This window comes from Channa argus, chromosome 16 (assembly GCF_033026475.1).
Source record: "Channa argus isolate prfri chromosome 16, Channa argus male v1.0, whole genome shotgun sequence".
Classification (NCBI taxonomy): Eukaryota; Metazoa; Chordata; class Actinopteri; order Anabantiformes; family Channidae; genus Channa; species Channa argus.
In genome coordinates this window covers 10,491,480-10,507,566 of record NC_090212.1, presented here as the reverse complement: position 1 = coordinate 10,507,566, position 16,087 = coordinate 10,491,480, and the positions used below count along the sequence as shown (strand labels likewise).

General features: G+C 41.1%; 1 protein-coding gene across 2 annotated transcripts; it reads right to left on the bottom strand.

Annotated features, from left to right (window-relative positions):
• Window positions 1-1,847: 1,847 nt before the first annotated feature.
• On the bottom strand, window positions 1,848-15,580 carry prima1 (proline rich membrane anchor 1). 2 transcript variants are annotated; one of them, XM_067478706.1, is made up of 4 exons: window positions 15,424-15,580; window positions 11,034-11,175; window positions 8,590-8,722; window positions 1,848-3,108 (listed from the first exon to the last, which is right to left on the bottom strand). In XM_067478706.1, exons 1-4 carry the CDS (start codon window positions 15,424-15,426, stop codon window positions 3,009-3,011), a joined length of 378 nt encoding a protein of 125 aa, XP_067334807.1. In that variant the 5' UTR covers window positions 15,427-15,580; the 3' UTR covers window positions 1,848-3,008. The 2 variants fall into 2 exon arrangements, with proteins under 2 accessions (XP_067334807.1, XP_067334806.1); XM_067478705.1 differs by lacking the exon at window positions 15,424-15,580 and adding an exon at window positions 11,999-12,985.
• Window positions 15,581-16,087: the final 507 nt, after the last annotated feature.

Sequence of the window (16,087 nt, the reverse complement as noted above, 5' to 3'; positions counted from 1 at the left end):
ACACACAGCGATACACACTCATGCATTAGCAGGAGGTACATTATAAACAGGTGTGTGCTTCTGGGGCATTTCTTTATTAAATAGCACATTGAGCGAAGTACATATGCTGGCTGCAGAAGATCAAACTAACCTGTAGTTTTCTTTAAAAGCTATTTCATAAATTAAATTTTTAAATAATTGCTGCCACAGTGTCCTTTATGCTTTATGTAAATACCTTTTGAGAGCCTCGTAAAGCTTGTTGAGACAGTGACAATCCCTGTTCCCCTCGCCTAGTGCTGTCACATTGCTTTTATGACATTGAAATCCACAGCGCCTTGCCTGGACAATGCATGAATGTTTAAATTGCTCAGAGTGTCCATTGGCATTACCATCAAGTGGCACATCTAAAGTAGGAAAAGGAAAGTACTCTATGCTTCCTCATACACATTATAATGCATTGACATTCCTCTTCAGGGCTGCCCTCCTTCATAGCTTTACATTAATTACTAAAATGTGCAAATTAAATAGAAATGTGAAAATCTTTTACAATGCAACCACTTACAACTGTGTTCCTCTATTTTCTTAATCTTTCTTTAAAATTCGAATCTTGTTACAGCAACTCGTGTTCTTGCTTTAGTGGCAGAAATCCTTCACACACCTATCCATGATTTTTGGCGACATTATCATTGTCGAGCCCAGAGTTAGCACAATATATGACCTATGACTTTTATTGATTGCATCATTTAGGGGAATAGAGTTGATAATCACAATGGATTAAAGATGCACTGTGTTACACAGACTCAGAATAAGTCCTTCAATGTGTCGTGAATGGCACAACACAGCACAGACAAGATAGGCCCATGCTAAATGTAACAGTCTCACTTTGATCACCTTTGTCATATGTGGGCCAGTTTGTCTGCCATTAAATAAAAGTTAAAACTCCACATATACAGTATTTTGTTTAACACAATAGACTCTGGGTCTGTTGTACAGTTTTATTTACAACTGAAAAACTCAGCAATTAAATCAACTTATGCACATCTTTCTATCTGTTTGATATAATGCATAAATTGTGTTTGTACTATTGATTGCAATATATACATTAATGGCTTGCTCCATCACCATGACAACACTGATATAATTTTAAATGGTAGCACATTGTTTAGGTTTTACCATGTATAAACATATGTTCTATTACACTGTACATGAATTAACAGTCCAGAAGGCAGATATTTAAAGATCAATATTTACATTCATGCATCCATCATTTCTCTCATATAGGTATATGGGGAGTATACTGTTTGCTAATACCTGTGCATGTTTAGATGCAAGCATGTGTTTTTTTCCCAAATTTCAACAGTTTTAGCCAAAATCTATACTTAACTGAGAGCCACAGAGTTCAGCCCACTCTCACTGAGGACACTCATCTGCATGCATACTCACAGACAGACTCACACTCAAACACACGCACACACACAGATTTAATGTAAAAAAGCAGAGCAGCATTGAGTGATGCTCCAGTTCAGCTCAGTTGTGTTTTTCCAGGGGGGGGTATATGGAGGATGCCTGTGACAGCACTGAGTCACACACATCCCTGCTGAGGCCATCCTCTGTGCAACCAGATCTCGGGCTATTGGCTAGGTCTACTGTCTCTCACCAGTCACAGGGTCAGCACTGGGCTCATGTCCCCTGTTTTTATAGTGATGGGCTAAGCCCTTGTTGGCAGAAAGAAAAATGAAGATTGTCAAATTTAAACAAAAAATGGCTGAAGGCATCTAACTGACCCCAAGACTAGTCAGTTAGACTAGTACCTGTGATAGCAAATTTAACTTGATGGGGGAATTGCATTCAGTCAAAAAATAAAAATAGACTGGCATATGATGCACCACAGATATAATGTTTGGAAAACACACATTCACATATCACATCAGAAAGACTCCTGACTTTTTAGCTGAAGTCTCATGGAAACAGAGGAAAGAATATCAAACACCCAGAGACAAAACAACAGACACCAAAACTCAGAGCAAGCACGTTTTCTGCATCAGTGTCTCAACAAACAGACAGCAGGCTTAAAGCATTGGAACATCACAAATGAATCATATGGTTTGTAAATTATTCACTTAAAAAACAGAGTCATCAAGAAATAAAACGTATTCATCAAGATGTCCAAGATTTGTCTAGATGTGAGTAACTTACAAGACAATTTTTTTTATTTAAGTAGAAAAATAAATTCAAAGGCAGATAAGTAAATAAATAAATGAACAAATAGAGAAAATAAATAGATGAATGAAGTATTTTACAGTTAGCCTATGTCTTCGGTGGCATTCTTGGCATGGTCAAATAACCAAAATGTCCCATGCTGCTGTCACTGCTCCTCTTTTTTATATGAATTTCTTTAAATTGCATAGTCAGATGAATCCACTTCAGAGCCAGGAGCGACAGTCACATTATGCCTCTCACAAAGCATCTGTCTCAAAAATGGAGAACAAAAGATGGACAGTGTGAGTACTGGAATGTAAAAAAATGTTGCATTCTCTGTAAAACTGCATGCACGTTATTTATTGTGTGTGATGGGCTGTCCTGTCTGGCCCCCAGTGGGACCGCAGGGCTGCTGTATTGTCTGTCGTTCCACTGCAGATGTCAACAGTGCGTGAGGTCTGGATCTGCGGCAGACTGGCAGACAGTCCCTCTCCAGTCAGCAGCCAACCAGCCTGTCAGCAACACTTGCTGTTACGAAGAGCATAATGTTCAGCATGCTGCGCCACTTTTGACACCATGGGGGTTTGTGGATCTTTCTCTTCCTCTTTTTGGCCTTGATTTTTTTCCTTTTATCATTTACAGCTCTATTTGAGCTCAGTATTAGTGTCTTCGGTCCGGGGCAACATGCCAAAGCAAAGAGGGAAGGTTTACCTATTTGAAAACCTTGGGTAAAACCTTGTTGCATTTTGGGTGAGAAGGGATTGTTGTATTTGTGGTAAGGTTAGAGACAGTAATTGTGATGTCACTTCCTGTGTTCACCAGAAGACAGTCTATACCACAGTGTTGTTCGTACCCATGGACTTCTTGTTACGGATGCTCATGGCATATTCCCCACGACTCGTCCCATTCTCTTCTTTTCTTAGTGGTTTCCTGCAAATAAACAATTTTATACAATGAGGATAAATTTCTTGACAAGACAAATTTGACATTACATTTTCCTCCAGCTAAAGGCCACACCAATAAACAGAGTTTCTAGACTGTTACCCTTTAAGCTGATTTGATTTCTTAGTCTTCTCTAGTTGGATACGCTGGTCTCACCGAATCTTTCTAATAAGCTCAATGTCCAAAGGTCATTTTTTGCCAGGAGACAGGAGAGAAAGTACATTGCAATACAGGGGATAAGGTAATTACCTACTCTGACTGGTAGATGCAATCTTCCTCCTAAGTAATGAGTATGTGTGGGGCTGTCAAAACAACTTGGGAATGACATCGATAAATAAGCCCCTTCAAAATTCACTCTCAACACTGGATGCGCTGTAATTCTGGTGCAAAATGAAACTGCAACACACAAGCCCCTCATTGCCACTGGTCTTTGAGGAGCGGTATCATTCAGTGCATCCCTTTTCATGCACTCAGTGCACTCAGTGCATTTGTTGCTATTATGTTTGTCCAGTGTACTGTGGCTTCTGCAACGACCCCCCTCAGCTGCTCTTCCCTGCTTGGGGTTATGTAAGGCAGAGACAGATCTGAATACAGTTAGTACAGTCATTGTATCACTCAATGCTGGACAGCGCCTTTACTAACACTAACATCTTAGCTCAGTGGCCCCTCTCCTCTGAAAGCCCTGGCTGGCCAGTCCAACTTTGACAAGCAGTCATTTTCAGTCCAGTCCAGTTTTCTCTCCTTGGGTGTGGTGCTGAGGGGGGAATCCTTACAGAGTGAAATGAGCTCACACATGATAGAATGCAATTCAATTCAACAGCTCTGTAAGAAAAACTACATTTGTAAAGTTTATTGTGTTTGTTGGGACTGTGTCAGGGAGGTGTGCTCACAAATCATCATTAGTCACCTAAAGAGACTATGTAATATGTAATATAATCACATGGGTAATGTTAATGTTTGAAAAAACAGAAAAACTAAGATTTGTTTTTAATCAATACTCAAATAATGAACAATTAGCTGGTATAAATGTTCCTTAATCAGAAATTAACTAACTTTATACAAAACTTTTTTTTAATAAACTTGACCATTTCTGTGATGTGGAAAAACATTACATTACATGTGCATTATTATTATCTTAGGTTAAGGGTTTATTTTGCACCCCCTTGCACTAAAAGGGCATATAAGGGGATCTGAACTTCACCCTAGGTCAAACATCATAATAATGCACATGCACATGTATAAAACAATTATAATAGTATAATAAAAATGACATTAGTTTACATTCCCTTGATGATGCTATTACAAATTAAATTTAATTCAAAGAAAAATTTTACTAGCTAAATATGCATTAAATATCATGTTGATGAAAACAATTCTAAAATAAGGACATGAAAACCTTTGGACCCAGTTGTAGCTACAACGGCCAAAGTTAATCAAAACATATACAAAGGGTAGAGAAATTTGTCATGGTGCTGACTGACATTGAAATATGAAAACTCTTAGGAAAACTAAACACCATGAGCTTTACAGTTGTTACATTGATTGAATATCTAATATGTTTAGCATCACATTACACAGGCACATTCTGAGTCATAATCAATGTGAGACTTCTCAATGAGAAGTAAAAACAAAAAGCTAAGGTTTAAGTGAATGTAAAATATGAATATTTCTTGCTTGTAAACTCAGTTTGTCAGCTGTCTGTAGGTTTGCTTAGAAGCACCTTGTTGCTGTTGGGGTTTTATAGTGTTGGCTGTTTGCAGCTATAATTTCAGTGCCCTACTCCACCACCTTGTGTGTTCGTCAGAGCTCCTCAGAAATCCCACTCAGCTTGACTCCATCCATATTTTCCGTTCTGTCACCAAATTCACTCTCGGGATCTTCCCCAGTCTTTTTTCAGAGTTTTGCCTGAATTAGTGCAAACTGGTTTCTCTCTCATTTCATTTAATGATGCAGCCAATTCAGGAGCAGTAAAGTGTACGTTTTTCTTGTTTCAACTGTCTTCTTGGAAAAATGTGCACTTAGGCCTTTCACTGTCCCTATAGACTTTAGTGTACACCTTTCAAAGAAATCTTTAATTTCTTGGCACACAGCTGAAATCCACCTGCAATTGGCAGGTTGGCAGGTGTTAGGATATTTACATCACAACTTAACATAACTACATCAAGTTATATTATTATTGGACATTATACTCTGCATTTAAGGTTTAGTGGTCAGAGGTTGTTGAAGGTGGTGTCTAGAAAAAACGTGATGTTAACATCTTCAATAGGACTTTGACAGACAGAAGGGGGGGGGGCCCTTTAGAATCATGGGGGTGGGGGTATCCTCTGGCTTAGGACAAAAGGGATACATGCTGGCCATGTAGGACAGATGCCGCTTGCTGTGTCCCTGTGGGACCCAGGGGAAAGCTTGAGAAAGGAAACTGTCCAACCCTGGGGAGGAAACACATTCTGCTGCAGGGGAGGTGACTGGCTGACGCAGCTGCAGCTAAGGGAGTTGGGATATACCAAAGTTTTCTCTAAGGGAGTGATAAAATTCTTTACACCCATTTAAGGAAATTCTTCCACCTGGAATAAAACCTCTCTGAAGTCAATATTCATTCACGGTCATGCAACAACCTTGCAGCTCACTGAAGATGTAAAAAAAAATTAAATATTTTGACAGGTTAGTTTTTCACTTGGTATCTGGTAAAACACTGTTTGACACTGGAAGTTTCCGCGGCCCTCTCAGACTGACCGTGTCGTCTTGGGCCACCACACGGGGCACAGGATTAGTGACTCAAACCCACCTCAACCCAGGCCTTCAATAAAAGATGCCATGCTGTTGACACATGGCAGGTGGCAACAAAGCACTTCACAGGTTAGATGAATATTTCATATCAAAGCTGTGCAATCACAGCTCACATTCCTGTTTGAAGTTTGGGGAATGAATTGTTGCGAAATTGGGACATGTGTTGAGTTGTTTACAATTATTACAGCCATCTGGAAATTAGAGTAACCTAGTATGGTTTCAAGAAAAAGTATTTAAAAAACAGACTGTAAAAATCTGTCACTTGTTTTGATGGTGTTGGAAAAGTATTTTAGAAAATAAGACAGAGAAGATTAATAATAATAACTATTTAAAACCATTTCGTTCAGCGATTATTCTTCTTTTTTGTGTCTCTGGTTGAATATTATGGATACACTCTCTTGCCCTTGGACAGGACCAGCTGTGATGTATTATCAGCTTGGACAAGCCTCCCAAAGCAGTAAGTGACTGCAAAAAGCATCTAGCATCATTAGTCAGTTGGTTTGAGTTTTGTTTGTTTTGGCTTCTTGGATGGCTGACAGCTTGGACTGCAGCATCATGTCTTTTGCTTCAGATGGCACAGCAACAGTGAAACGCAGCATGTGTCTTGTCTGAATCCTCTTCTCTATGCTTGCACACACCAGCCTCCCCAGTGCAGCGGACTCTGAATAGAATTGTATGGAAGTGTTTTTTTTTCTTTCCAGGCCCCTTTGCTTCTGACAGATGAATGGCAGACAAAGATTATACAAACTAACAAAAGGCGAAGAGGGCTGGGACCTGCAGAGCTAGCTCCTCTGATGCCTGTGCTTGGCCCTCGGCCAGCTGATTTTCATTGGGAAAGCCCGGAACACTGAGGGGCTGGAAGGGCTATATATATCTGGCAGCATTTTTCTTACTGAAAAACACTCTCTCACATCGTTATTGACTAAGCTGCTCAATTACTGGCTTGGCTTGCTTGGGTAGAAAACATTTTATCTGTCCTCTTTTGCTGTGTTGTTTCCTCACCCTTCCTCTCAGGCATGATGGATGATTAGAGAATCCGTGACAAATGTTAAAGAAATCCCATTCTTTCCTGAACTGTTCTCCTATTGGTTGGTTACTAATTAATGTCTAATAAGGCCAGTCTGTCTGGACCTGTGTATGTTTTCTGTCTGCAGCCTGGCACAAAGTCTGCAGTGTAGAGCCCACAATGCTTGAGGACACGACCTGTGTGCATGTATAAAAGATGTGGCCTGTGACTGAATGACTGCGCAAATTAATTCATAAATAATGACTTGAGTGTGGAGCTAGAGCCTGTATTGAAACAACACTTTCCTACCATTGCTGCATTAAAAAAGGTGCCCCTTGGCTACACAGGGGGCTGGAGAATTGCCATAATGAATTCCTGAGCCAACCACCCATTACTCCCGCTCTCTGACTTTGCCTATTTGTTGTTTAAAGAAAGGAGAAATAGAGTTCTGCTGAGGAAAGTCATATCTGGCATGCAGGCCTAAAATAGTCCCATAAATATAATATAATAAGTATCATACTAAATCTATTTAAATGCACATAAATAAAACAGAGAAGAAGCTAATGTAGTGCACATGTCTGTTGCTGTCATATCGGTGTGTGGGGTTCAATGTTTAAGCTATATTTTAGCTTATTTTATTTGGGTGTTAAATTATGCTAAGATGATGTGCATAAATAATATGCATGTAAATGTATGTATGTGTATAATTTATGTGGGCAGCACAATGGTGGAGTGGTTAGCGCTGCCGCTTTTCTGTCTGGCGTTTGCATGTTCTCCCTGTGCTTTCCTCCGGGTACGCTGGTTTCCTCCCACAGTCTAAAAACATGCATGTTAGGTTAAATCGTGAATCTAAAATTGCCCGGAGGCATGAATGCGAGTGTCCATAGTTGTCTGTCAGTCTGTTTACGTCTCTCTGTGGCCGTGCGATAGACTGGCGATCTTTCCAGGGTGTACCCCGCCTCTCGCCTGGTGACAGCTGGAATAGACTCCATAATGGGTGGATGGATGTATACTGTATGTCTGCTCACACACATCCTCTGCATGTGTCTCTGTGCATGTGCATTGCTTTACATGATGTGGATATGTGCGTGTGTGTGTGTCTGTATGTATTTGTTAAATGTCTGCCAACATTAAGTGGATGACATGTGTGACACAGTGCTGCCTGAATGTCACACAGAAAATTGGGTCTGGGTTGTGCTGCAGGCTAAAACCTCATGCAGGATTTCTCTAATAAGCCAAATGGGGGAAAGAGTCCCTCATGCAACAGTAGCGTCTTGGGATTCCTCTGCTTTCCTCTTGCTTTCACTTTCATGATTTTGGCTTCCAGTCTGAGAAGCTTTAGACAATTATGCAGACTGAAAAAAATACAGTATAGTTAAGCCAGGATATCATGTCCCTCAATAAATACATTATGAGATATTTCTGAGTAAGTAAGTGTAGTAGATCTTCTTTGGTGACAACCCATTCCACTAACTCACCTCCGACCTCAGTGTGACCCAGTAGGATAATAACAGAGTCATCATAGCCGGCACAGGTAGCACAGTCTCCCATAAAATCCAAATGAACATGAATCTTTGTGAATGTGTCTGCTTGCTTAAATTATTTCATACATGAGAGTCAGATCTAACTGAAATTTCTACAGGAAATGAACAGAAAAGAAATAAGTGACACCCAACCTCTTGATGGCTTTGTAGCAGATGATGATGGCTGAGAGGAGGAAGATAAGTGAGGCACAGCCCACCGTTCCAAGCACTATAATGTCCATCTCCATCCACCATGGCCTATACAAGGGCACCATGGGCTCTTCCACTTAGAAAGACATAGATAAGGGGGAAGGGGAAGAGAGAAATATATAGGTAAATAATGAATAGAATGTATCAATTCAATCAAAAAATCTGTTTTCAATAAAAACATTTATAGAGATAAAAATGCTCACTTCATCCACAACACTCACTTTGGTTGTTTTGTTAGGTCCTTAGTGGTTGTACTGCACAAAACAACAATAGAGCAGCATGGAGGTGGTTTTGTTTCCTGATCAAGAGTTGGAAAGTAGCTACGTCCTCGACTGTTCTGCAGGTCTTAGGTTCAGTGTTCAAAGATATCCATCCTGACACCATGAATCATTTATAGTCCCGTCAGCCTTCCTTACACCAGCACTCTTGTCCACACCAATTACTATTGCAGAAACCTCCTGCTCTTTTTCCATTAGATCTGTGCTGTAAGACCACTCACCAAGAATGTTGTATAGCATTATATGCATCAGCAACTTTGGATCTGTAATGCAGAACTTCTCTCATCTCTATCTGCAGTGTTTCATGCTCTCCCACCATCTATGAATCAGTTTAGTCATGTGCAGATCTATCTATGAACGTGGATTTGTTCCACTGTCTTGCACCTATAAAATATACGGCCGCATATACAACAGCAAACTCATAACTCCTGTGTGTAGTGTTATTTCGTTATGAATGAGAGGAAACAGTTACACCATAGCAACAAATTCTACCTACTAATGCTGAAGACTGTTTTGCAACACAGCACATTTCTATGAAGCAAATAACAAGGCACAGCTCTTCCCGGTAAAGCACACCACGTCATAAGTCACTATGAATTTAAAAGCTCCTCTCAGCCAAACTTCCATTTTAATCCTGCGTTTTGTCACCGGCTGTGGGATTTAATTCAGTCAGTGGTTTGGATCTATTTCATTGTGATAAAGCACACTCCTTTGATGGGACTTCGGAAACCACTTTTAGCACCCAGACGCTTACTTCCAGTGCCAAATTCATTCGACTTTTAGCAGATAGATAAGGTCTCAGTCATTGTCCCAGTTTTTTATGCATACTCATTGCATTTTTAAAGACTACACTTTAAAGCAGAATTTCAGCTCTAACAGTTCTGCACATTGGGCTACTGAAGGAATATCATGATAATTATGCGCCTTTGTAGAAAAAACTGAAAACTGAGAAAAAAAATGGAAGTGAATAATTCAGGATGTCTCCACCCTCTGCAAACACTTCTGTTTAAAGTTAAAAAGGAATACAAAATTGGCCTGCTCATTGTATTTATCATGACATGGTGCTGCTTATGGAGGCACCAAACAATGTGTATCCAGAGCTCGGAGTTCCACTTGCGTGCTGGCTGTAACTGAGCATTTAAAACACCACATTAACTGACAGTCAGATGGCTGTGGCAGCATTTATGTGCTGACCTAGGCAACATAAGGTCTATAACCCTATTCATCTGTAGCTCTTCTGGTGAGTCAGGGGAATAAGGGGGTCCATTCAAATTTACTATGACTTGAAACCTTTCCCTACTTGTATTATTAAGGACTGAGAAGGAGCAATTCAAAGGAGCCACATTAATATCTCAGAATGGCTGCGTCATCAGAAACTCCTGCCCCATATTTCAGTGTGCTGTTCATAAAGGTGGGACAACATACAAATCATTTCTACTCTCAGCGAGTAGGCTGATGATGCATGTTTGCCAGTGGATTGACCATCTCAGAATGGGATAAAAGAGAGAGTGTTGAAGGAAAAGTACTGCAACAGGCATTAGATCCACACAGAAGCACAAGCTTGGTATAGTATACAATCAGTAACACATGCACGCACACGCACCCTAATTGCCGAAAACTCAACTTCAAAACAAAGCTGGAACTCCCAGGCTGCTTCGTCGCCTTATCTCTATCAAATTTAAACCTAATTTAGTTAACTTGTCTGTGTTTTTATCAGGTGTCCTCCGGGGGAAACCCTACCACTGAACCGCTGAGCTTGGCAGCCCGGCAGGCATGGATTTCACAGGCAGCTGGGTACTCCCCAAGGTCAGACCTGGTATAAATAAATCCTGTGTTCAGCTGTCAACATCCTGCTGGCTCTATCACTTGCACAGATGCACGTGTCCAAAACTGCACACATTAATCTCACAGGGTTGATGGTAAATTTCTCCTAGGTGCATAAAAGGAAACACTTCACGTCAAAACAGTTCCTTCAGACTACCTAGTTGCTTGACACCTGCGTCTGGCTGGGAATGAGATCCCACTGTGGGGTGAGAGCCGACAGAGTGAGACAGTCAGACTTGGAAAGAGACAGGTGTGAAACTTGGAAATGTGAGCACAGAGTTTTACCTGTGTTGCCCAGTAGCCGCGGGGGTGGCGGTGGAGGTGGCGGTGGAGGAAGGGGGGGGTATCTTCTACAGTGGCATGCCAGCTGGCACTGTTCGCCAACTTTCTCCGCCACAGTCCGTGAGCATGACCTCTGGAGCTCTCCCTGATGGTGAGGGAGAGAGAAAGAGAGAGGGAAATGAAATGACTGAAGCTCTGTCCTTCAGAGCATTACTCACAAGTACCATCAGCACAACACTGTGCAGTACAAATGGAGATGCGTGAATACTCAGCAGGCTCTTAGCCCTGTGGGTATCCTCTCAGCAATTTTTCATATTGCAGCCTTAGTGTTGTTGTCACTTGGGCTGCTGTGTATGCGTTACATGCAGAATAGCATCACGTCGATGGCTGCAGCCCGCTCCCTGCAAGAAACCACCCACCAACAGAGTGGGCAGCAGGCTGCCCCGAGGAGTGTGTGTGTGGGTGGACTTGGAAACTCAAGCAGATCACATTACACATGAACCCTGGCAACACTGCCTGCGTGTGAACAACAGCTCACCACTATCTGTAGGCAGCAGCATGGGGCAGAGGTTAGAATACTCATCACTAACATATGCCTGCTGCAGGGATACTAGTGGGATTGTTATCATGAAAACACAGTTGGCTACTCCATGTTCCCACTACAAAATAGCTGAGTGCCTGTGTGTGGATGTGCGTGTACTTGTGCATAGCTATATTTCTCACGCTTTAGTGGAAACTCTACACATGCAGGTCTGTCAGTAAGAAATTTCTAAGCACAGCCTGGACTGGTGATATCTGGCTTTAAACACACAAGCAGAGTAACTGTGTGTTAACTGCAGTTAAATGTAAAGATAACCAGTTTCACAGTTCTTACCCACAGTCAATCAGTAAATCAAACTCCAGGTACATTAGTGTAAGCTCTTCTCATGCGTAAAATGACAAGTGGCGCGCCTGGACACGACCCTTACCTGGCATGAGAGTAACAACAGTGAGACAAGGCAATGACCGAAGAAAAAGGGCCAAAAACTTAAACTAAAGGGCATTAGATCTTGGACCAGCATTCCTCTTGAGCTCTTCTCGATGATACTAGACAGTGTTTCCAACAAATGAATGCAGTATGCATAGGCTTGAACGATTTGGGAAATAACCATCCACCCCGTCCAGTTCGGCGGCGATATCTGTGACAGACGTCTCCAGAAATAGTTTATGCCACAATCATTCTCCTCTTGAAATCTCGTTGTCGATAGCATAGGACAGGCGAGCCGGTGGAATGAGTGGCAAATCTCGATAATTCACATCTCGAAAGTAGTTTTTTTCTTACTGGCACTCAGACAGCGACCTGAATCACGCTGCTACTCCGTGCAATGTGAGGGCGGTAGATGGCCCGTACCTTACTTCCCTTCTCGCCTGCGAGCATGAGTGCAAATGGGCCACTCAAGCCATCGAAGTTGAGGGAAAAAAAAACAAAAAACAAACAAAAAAAACGAACAGACTGAGATCCTCGGGAATATCATGCGGTAGGATTCCTCGTAATACTAGCACACATCCCCTCAACTTATCTAAGATACTGTATGGGCGAGTCCGGAGGGCAGAGCCGAGGGTTAAACTGATGCATCCCCCTCTGTGCCCAGATGCAGCGGGCTGATTTATACTGGAGCATCACCGTCGCGCACTTGATGCAGCGCTCACATCAGCTCATCCAGACAGTGTGTGCTCAAACACATTCACCCTGCGCTTCTCCAAAAGTCCACCCAAAAGCACTGGGGCTCAAATGGGTGGGGGTGTTTACGAAGGCGTGGGCAATCTACAGTTTGTTTTGTTTTTGTTTGATTCTTATGGTGGTCCAGGCGAAAAGTAGCCCACAATGCGTGGAAGCAAGTCCATAAGGATGACGCGCACTAGTCCGAATTAAAGTCAAGTGGAGAGATAGAGGGAGAGAGAGTGCGAAAAACACTGTCATACCCTTGTTTGTTGTGCTGTGAGCCTGCAAGAACACTCTGCGGTCCAAAGTAGGCTGAGATAAACAATCCTGATGTAACCTGGCATTTGCTGCTAATGCGCAGCGACAAACATGTGTGTATTATTCATAAGATATTTAATTTTGTGCTATAAATTAATTTAGGCCAGAGTGCAAAGAATCAGACTGCAATGAGTAGTCTTTAAGAGCAGAGTTGCATAATATTGTTGGTGGTATTCACCCGGCACAGTTATGAAATTACCCCACTGCCCAAAGCCATGTACATGCTAAAAAAGCCAACGTGACACCCACTGTTCATGGGATTTAAACAGTTGACAGACAGTGGGAACAAAACCTTGATGTTTGTGTTGGTGGCACTAAGAACTGCAGAAGAAGCAGAGCTAATACAGGAGAATCTGCTTATAATCTGTATTAAATGATTATTTGGCCTACCACATTACATGACGTCACCACATTTATAATACACCAACTAGCTGCTAAAAGCACTGACAACAAAAACAACTTGATTGATCACAATTTTCCAACTGAACTAATTTATGACAGGACTAGAAAACATGCAACCAAAGGCTGTTGTGGGGATGTGCTTTCACTGCTTTACATAAGTATAAATTGAAAGTTTTGGGGGCAAAACATTTTAAAATACTATGGCTTTCTAACATTGTGAAGGGCATATTTTTTTGTACTTTTTTCTTCCATTTTGTAGCTCAAACTGTGAATCTAACAATTGTGAAGGCAATCTACAGATGGCATCTACAGGGATCATTTTTATGATCTCCCCCCTCTCTGAATCTGTAAGGGATCAGTTGGCATTTTCTCTGATCCGTGCACAAACCTGCTGGACAACTTGCATGTCATTTTCACTGCTTTCATATTTCAAACATATACAATTTGTAACCTGCGATATTTTCTTGAAGTATTACTTGTGGTTTCAACAAGAGAACTGACAGCCAGATCAGTCTGCTCCAAATAACACAAATAGCATCTAATCCAACTATTCAAGCAAGTTTGGATTAAGATCAGTGGATTCAGCTTCTAGCCTTAGAGCCTTTTGTTGCAGCTTAGCATTTATCACATCTCTTGCCTATCAAAAAGCTCTTCGCAGGCAGTAATGGGGTGGGCTCATGCACAATGGCTGTGGATGACTTTCTGAGTGGAAAGTCCACAGCAGCTGTTAAACTGCATTTGCACATGCAAGTACAAGATGGAGATTTGTCGGAGTTTTGAAGAATAAAACCTGGATTTTGAATACACTGTGCCCAGTGGTTCAGCTCATCCATCCTCTTCTACAATCTGTCCCAGTATCGATTATCTGACAAGCGAAAAGCTCTACATCCTCCGAGTGCCTTCCTGCTGCCTCACCTCATCCCAACTACCAGCAATCTGTCACAACATACATCACAGCCCTTTTAAACCCAGATAAGAAAAGCTCTTAATAAAATGACTGTGGTCTTTCAGTGCTGTTATTCTTGCCAAATATTTAACCAGCTGCTCTGTAGGCAAACACAGCTCTAATTATATTACTTGCATAAAATAAAAAGAGATTTTAAAACCCTCTGTAATTTAAGGAATATATATGTTCAGAGAAAATGAACTCAGCTGCCTCCTGACATCTGTATTTCCTCTGTAATTTTAACAGGTCAGCTGGGCTGTATCCTCGTGGAGGTAGATTGCCATCTAGTGGAAATGTGTGGCAACACATAACGCCGTCCTTCATAACTATCGGTGTGTACAGTATAATTCCCCCCTTTTCTTCTGTAATTTTAACTTTACAGAATTTTCCTTTAGTGTCTCACTGTGTGTTTAGCAAAGTGATGCCTACATGCGGATATGCCACGAAATAAATGAAAAAACACAGTACCGAAAAGAGCCTTATATTAAAAGAAATAGAATGAGGGTTGAGTGGCTGAAGTTGTGTTTATGCACATTACAGTACATTAGATATCAACAGAACGTGTTCCACACATTGATTTGGCACGAGCTTTTTTATGCCAGTTGATAGTTGTTTTGAATTTACTGCATATCCATGTACCTTTTCTGTATCTTTGTATTGATAACAATTGAAATATATATTTTTTTTTTTTGAAAGAAGAAAAAATAATCAGCACAAGGGAATTAGACGAATAGTATATCTCATTCCTATTGACCCCATGTCTATCAAACTGTTTTAATGTTGGGGCTGTTTGGTGCATATAACTAAACAGCACTATGTTGATGACATAATGTTTAGTGAGAATCAATTTTGTAAATCTTTTATTAATGTTTTTAGCTAATTAGTAGCTTTTTATAGAAATTTTTTAGTCCTGATTCAAAGTTTCTTTTGACCTATTATACAGGAGTCTATACTACTGATTTGCTAACCATGATACAAAGACAAAATACAAGTAACAAAAAGTGCTCATACATAAAAACACTTACCATAGATGCTTAGATCCATCGATGTATGCACAGCTTCTGCCAAGAAGCTGGAATGGACAGAATCAGATTTCTGAATTCACTAGATCTCTGCAAATATGATGAGGAATCATAGTTTATAGCTTGTAACATCTCTGTACATAATTGGAGACCCCAAACACTTCCACGATACAACATTTCTGTATGCAGTTTGCGTTTGAAGCGAAGATATGCAAGTTAGATGCAAATGTTTGATGTGCACAGTGACACAATGTGAGACTTATAACTTCCGCATGAATGTTCCTATCGATTTGTGTTATCTGGACCTACAGCGCCGGCACTATGGGTTCCTAAAGATGTTTTAAAGTTAAGACACATTATTCAGTATTGTCAATTGCTTGAGTGTTTTTACATAAACCAGCTCAACTTATAAAGTCAGAAATAATAAATATTTATCTGGATGACAAAGCGTCTCATCCACCTGTCTTGGCTCAAGGACAGTGAGAGACTGTGGGATTTGTGGGTGCCACTATGCTTCCTCTTTTTTTATTCGCCCTCACTTCAAAAGCACAGGAGTGGGGGCGGCAGGCCAGGGGAGGGGGAGCGCTATTGTTAATTGGCCTTTTCAGCTGAACAGAGAGGTGAAGGGAAGAAGAAGAGAGGAGGACAATAGGGTCCCATTGCCACT

Coding starts and splice junctions, on each gene's coding strand:
- prima1 (XM_067478705.1), bottom strand. CDS start 12,280: ATGCTATCGACAACGAGATTTCAAGAGGAGAATGATTGTGGCATAAAC. Junction 11,176..11,998: donor TGTTGTTACTCTCATGCCAG/GTAAGGGTCGTG, acceptor CCTCACCATCAG/GGAGAGCTCCAGAGGTCATG. Junction 3,109..8,589: donor TGCTACAAAGCCATCAAGAG/GTTGGGTGTCAC, acceptor GTTTATTTGCAG/GAAACCACTAAGAAAAGAAG.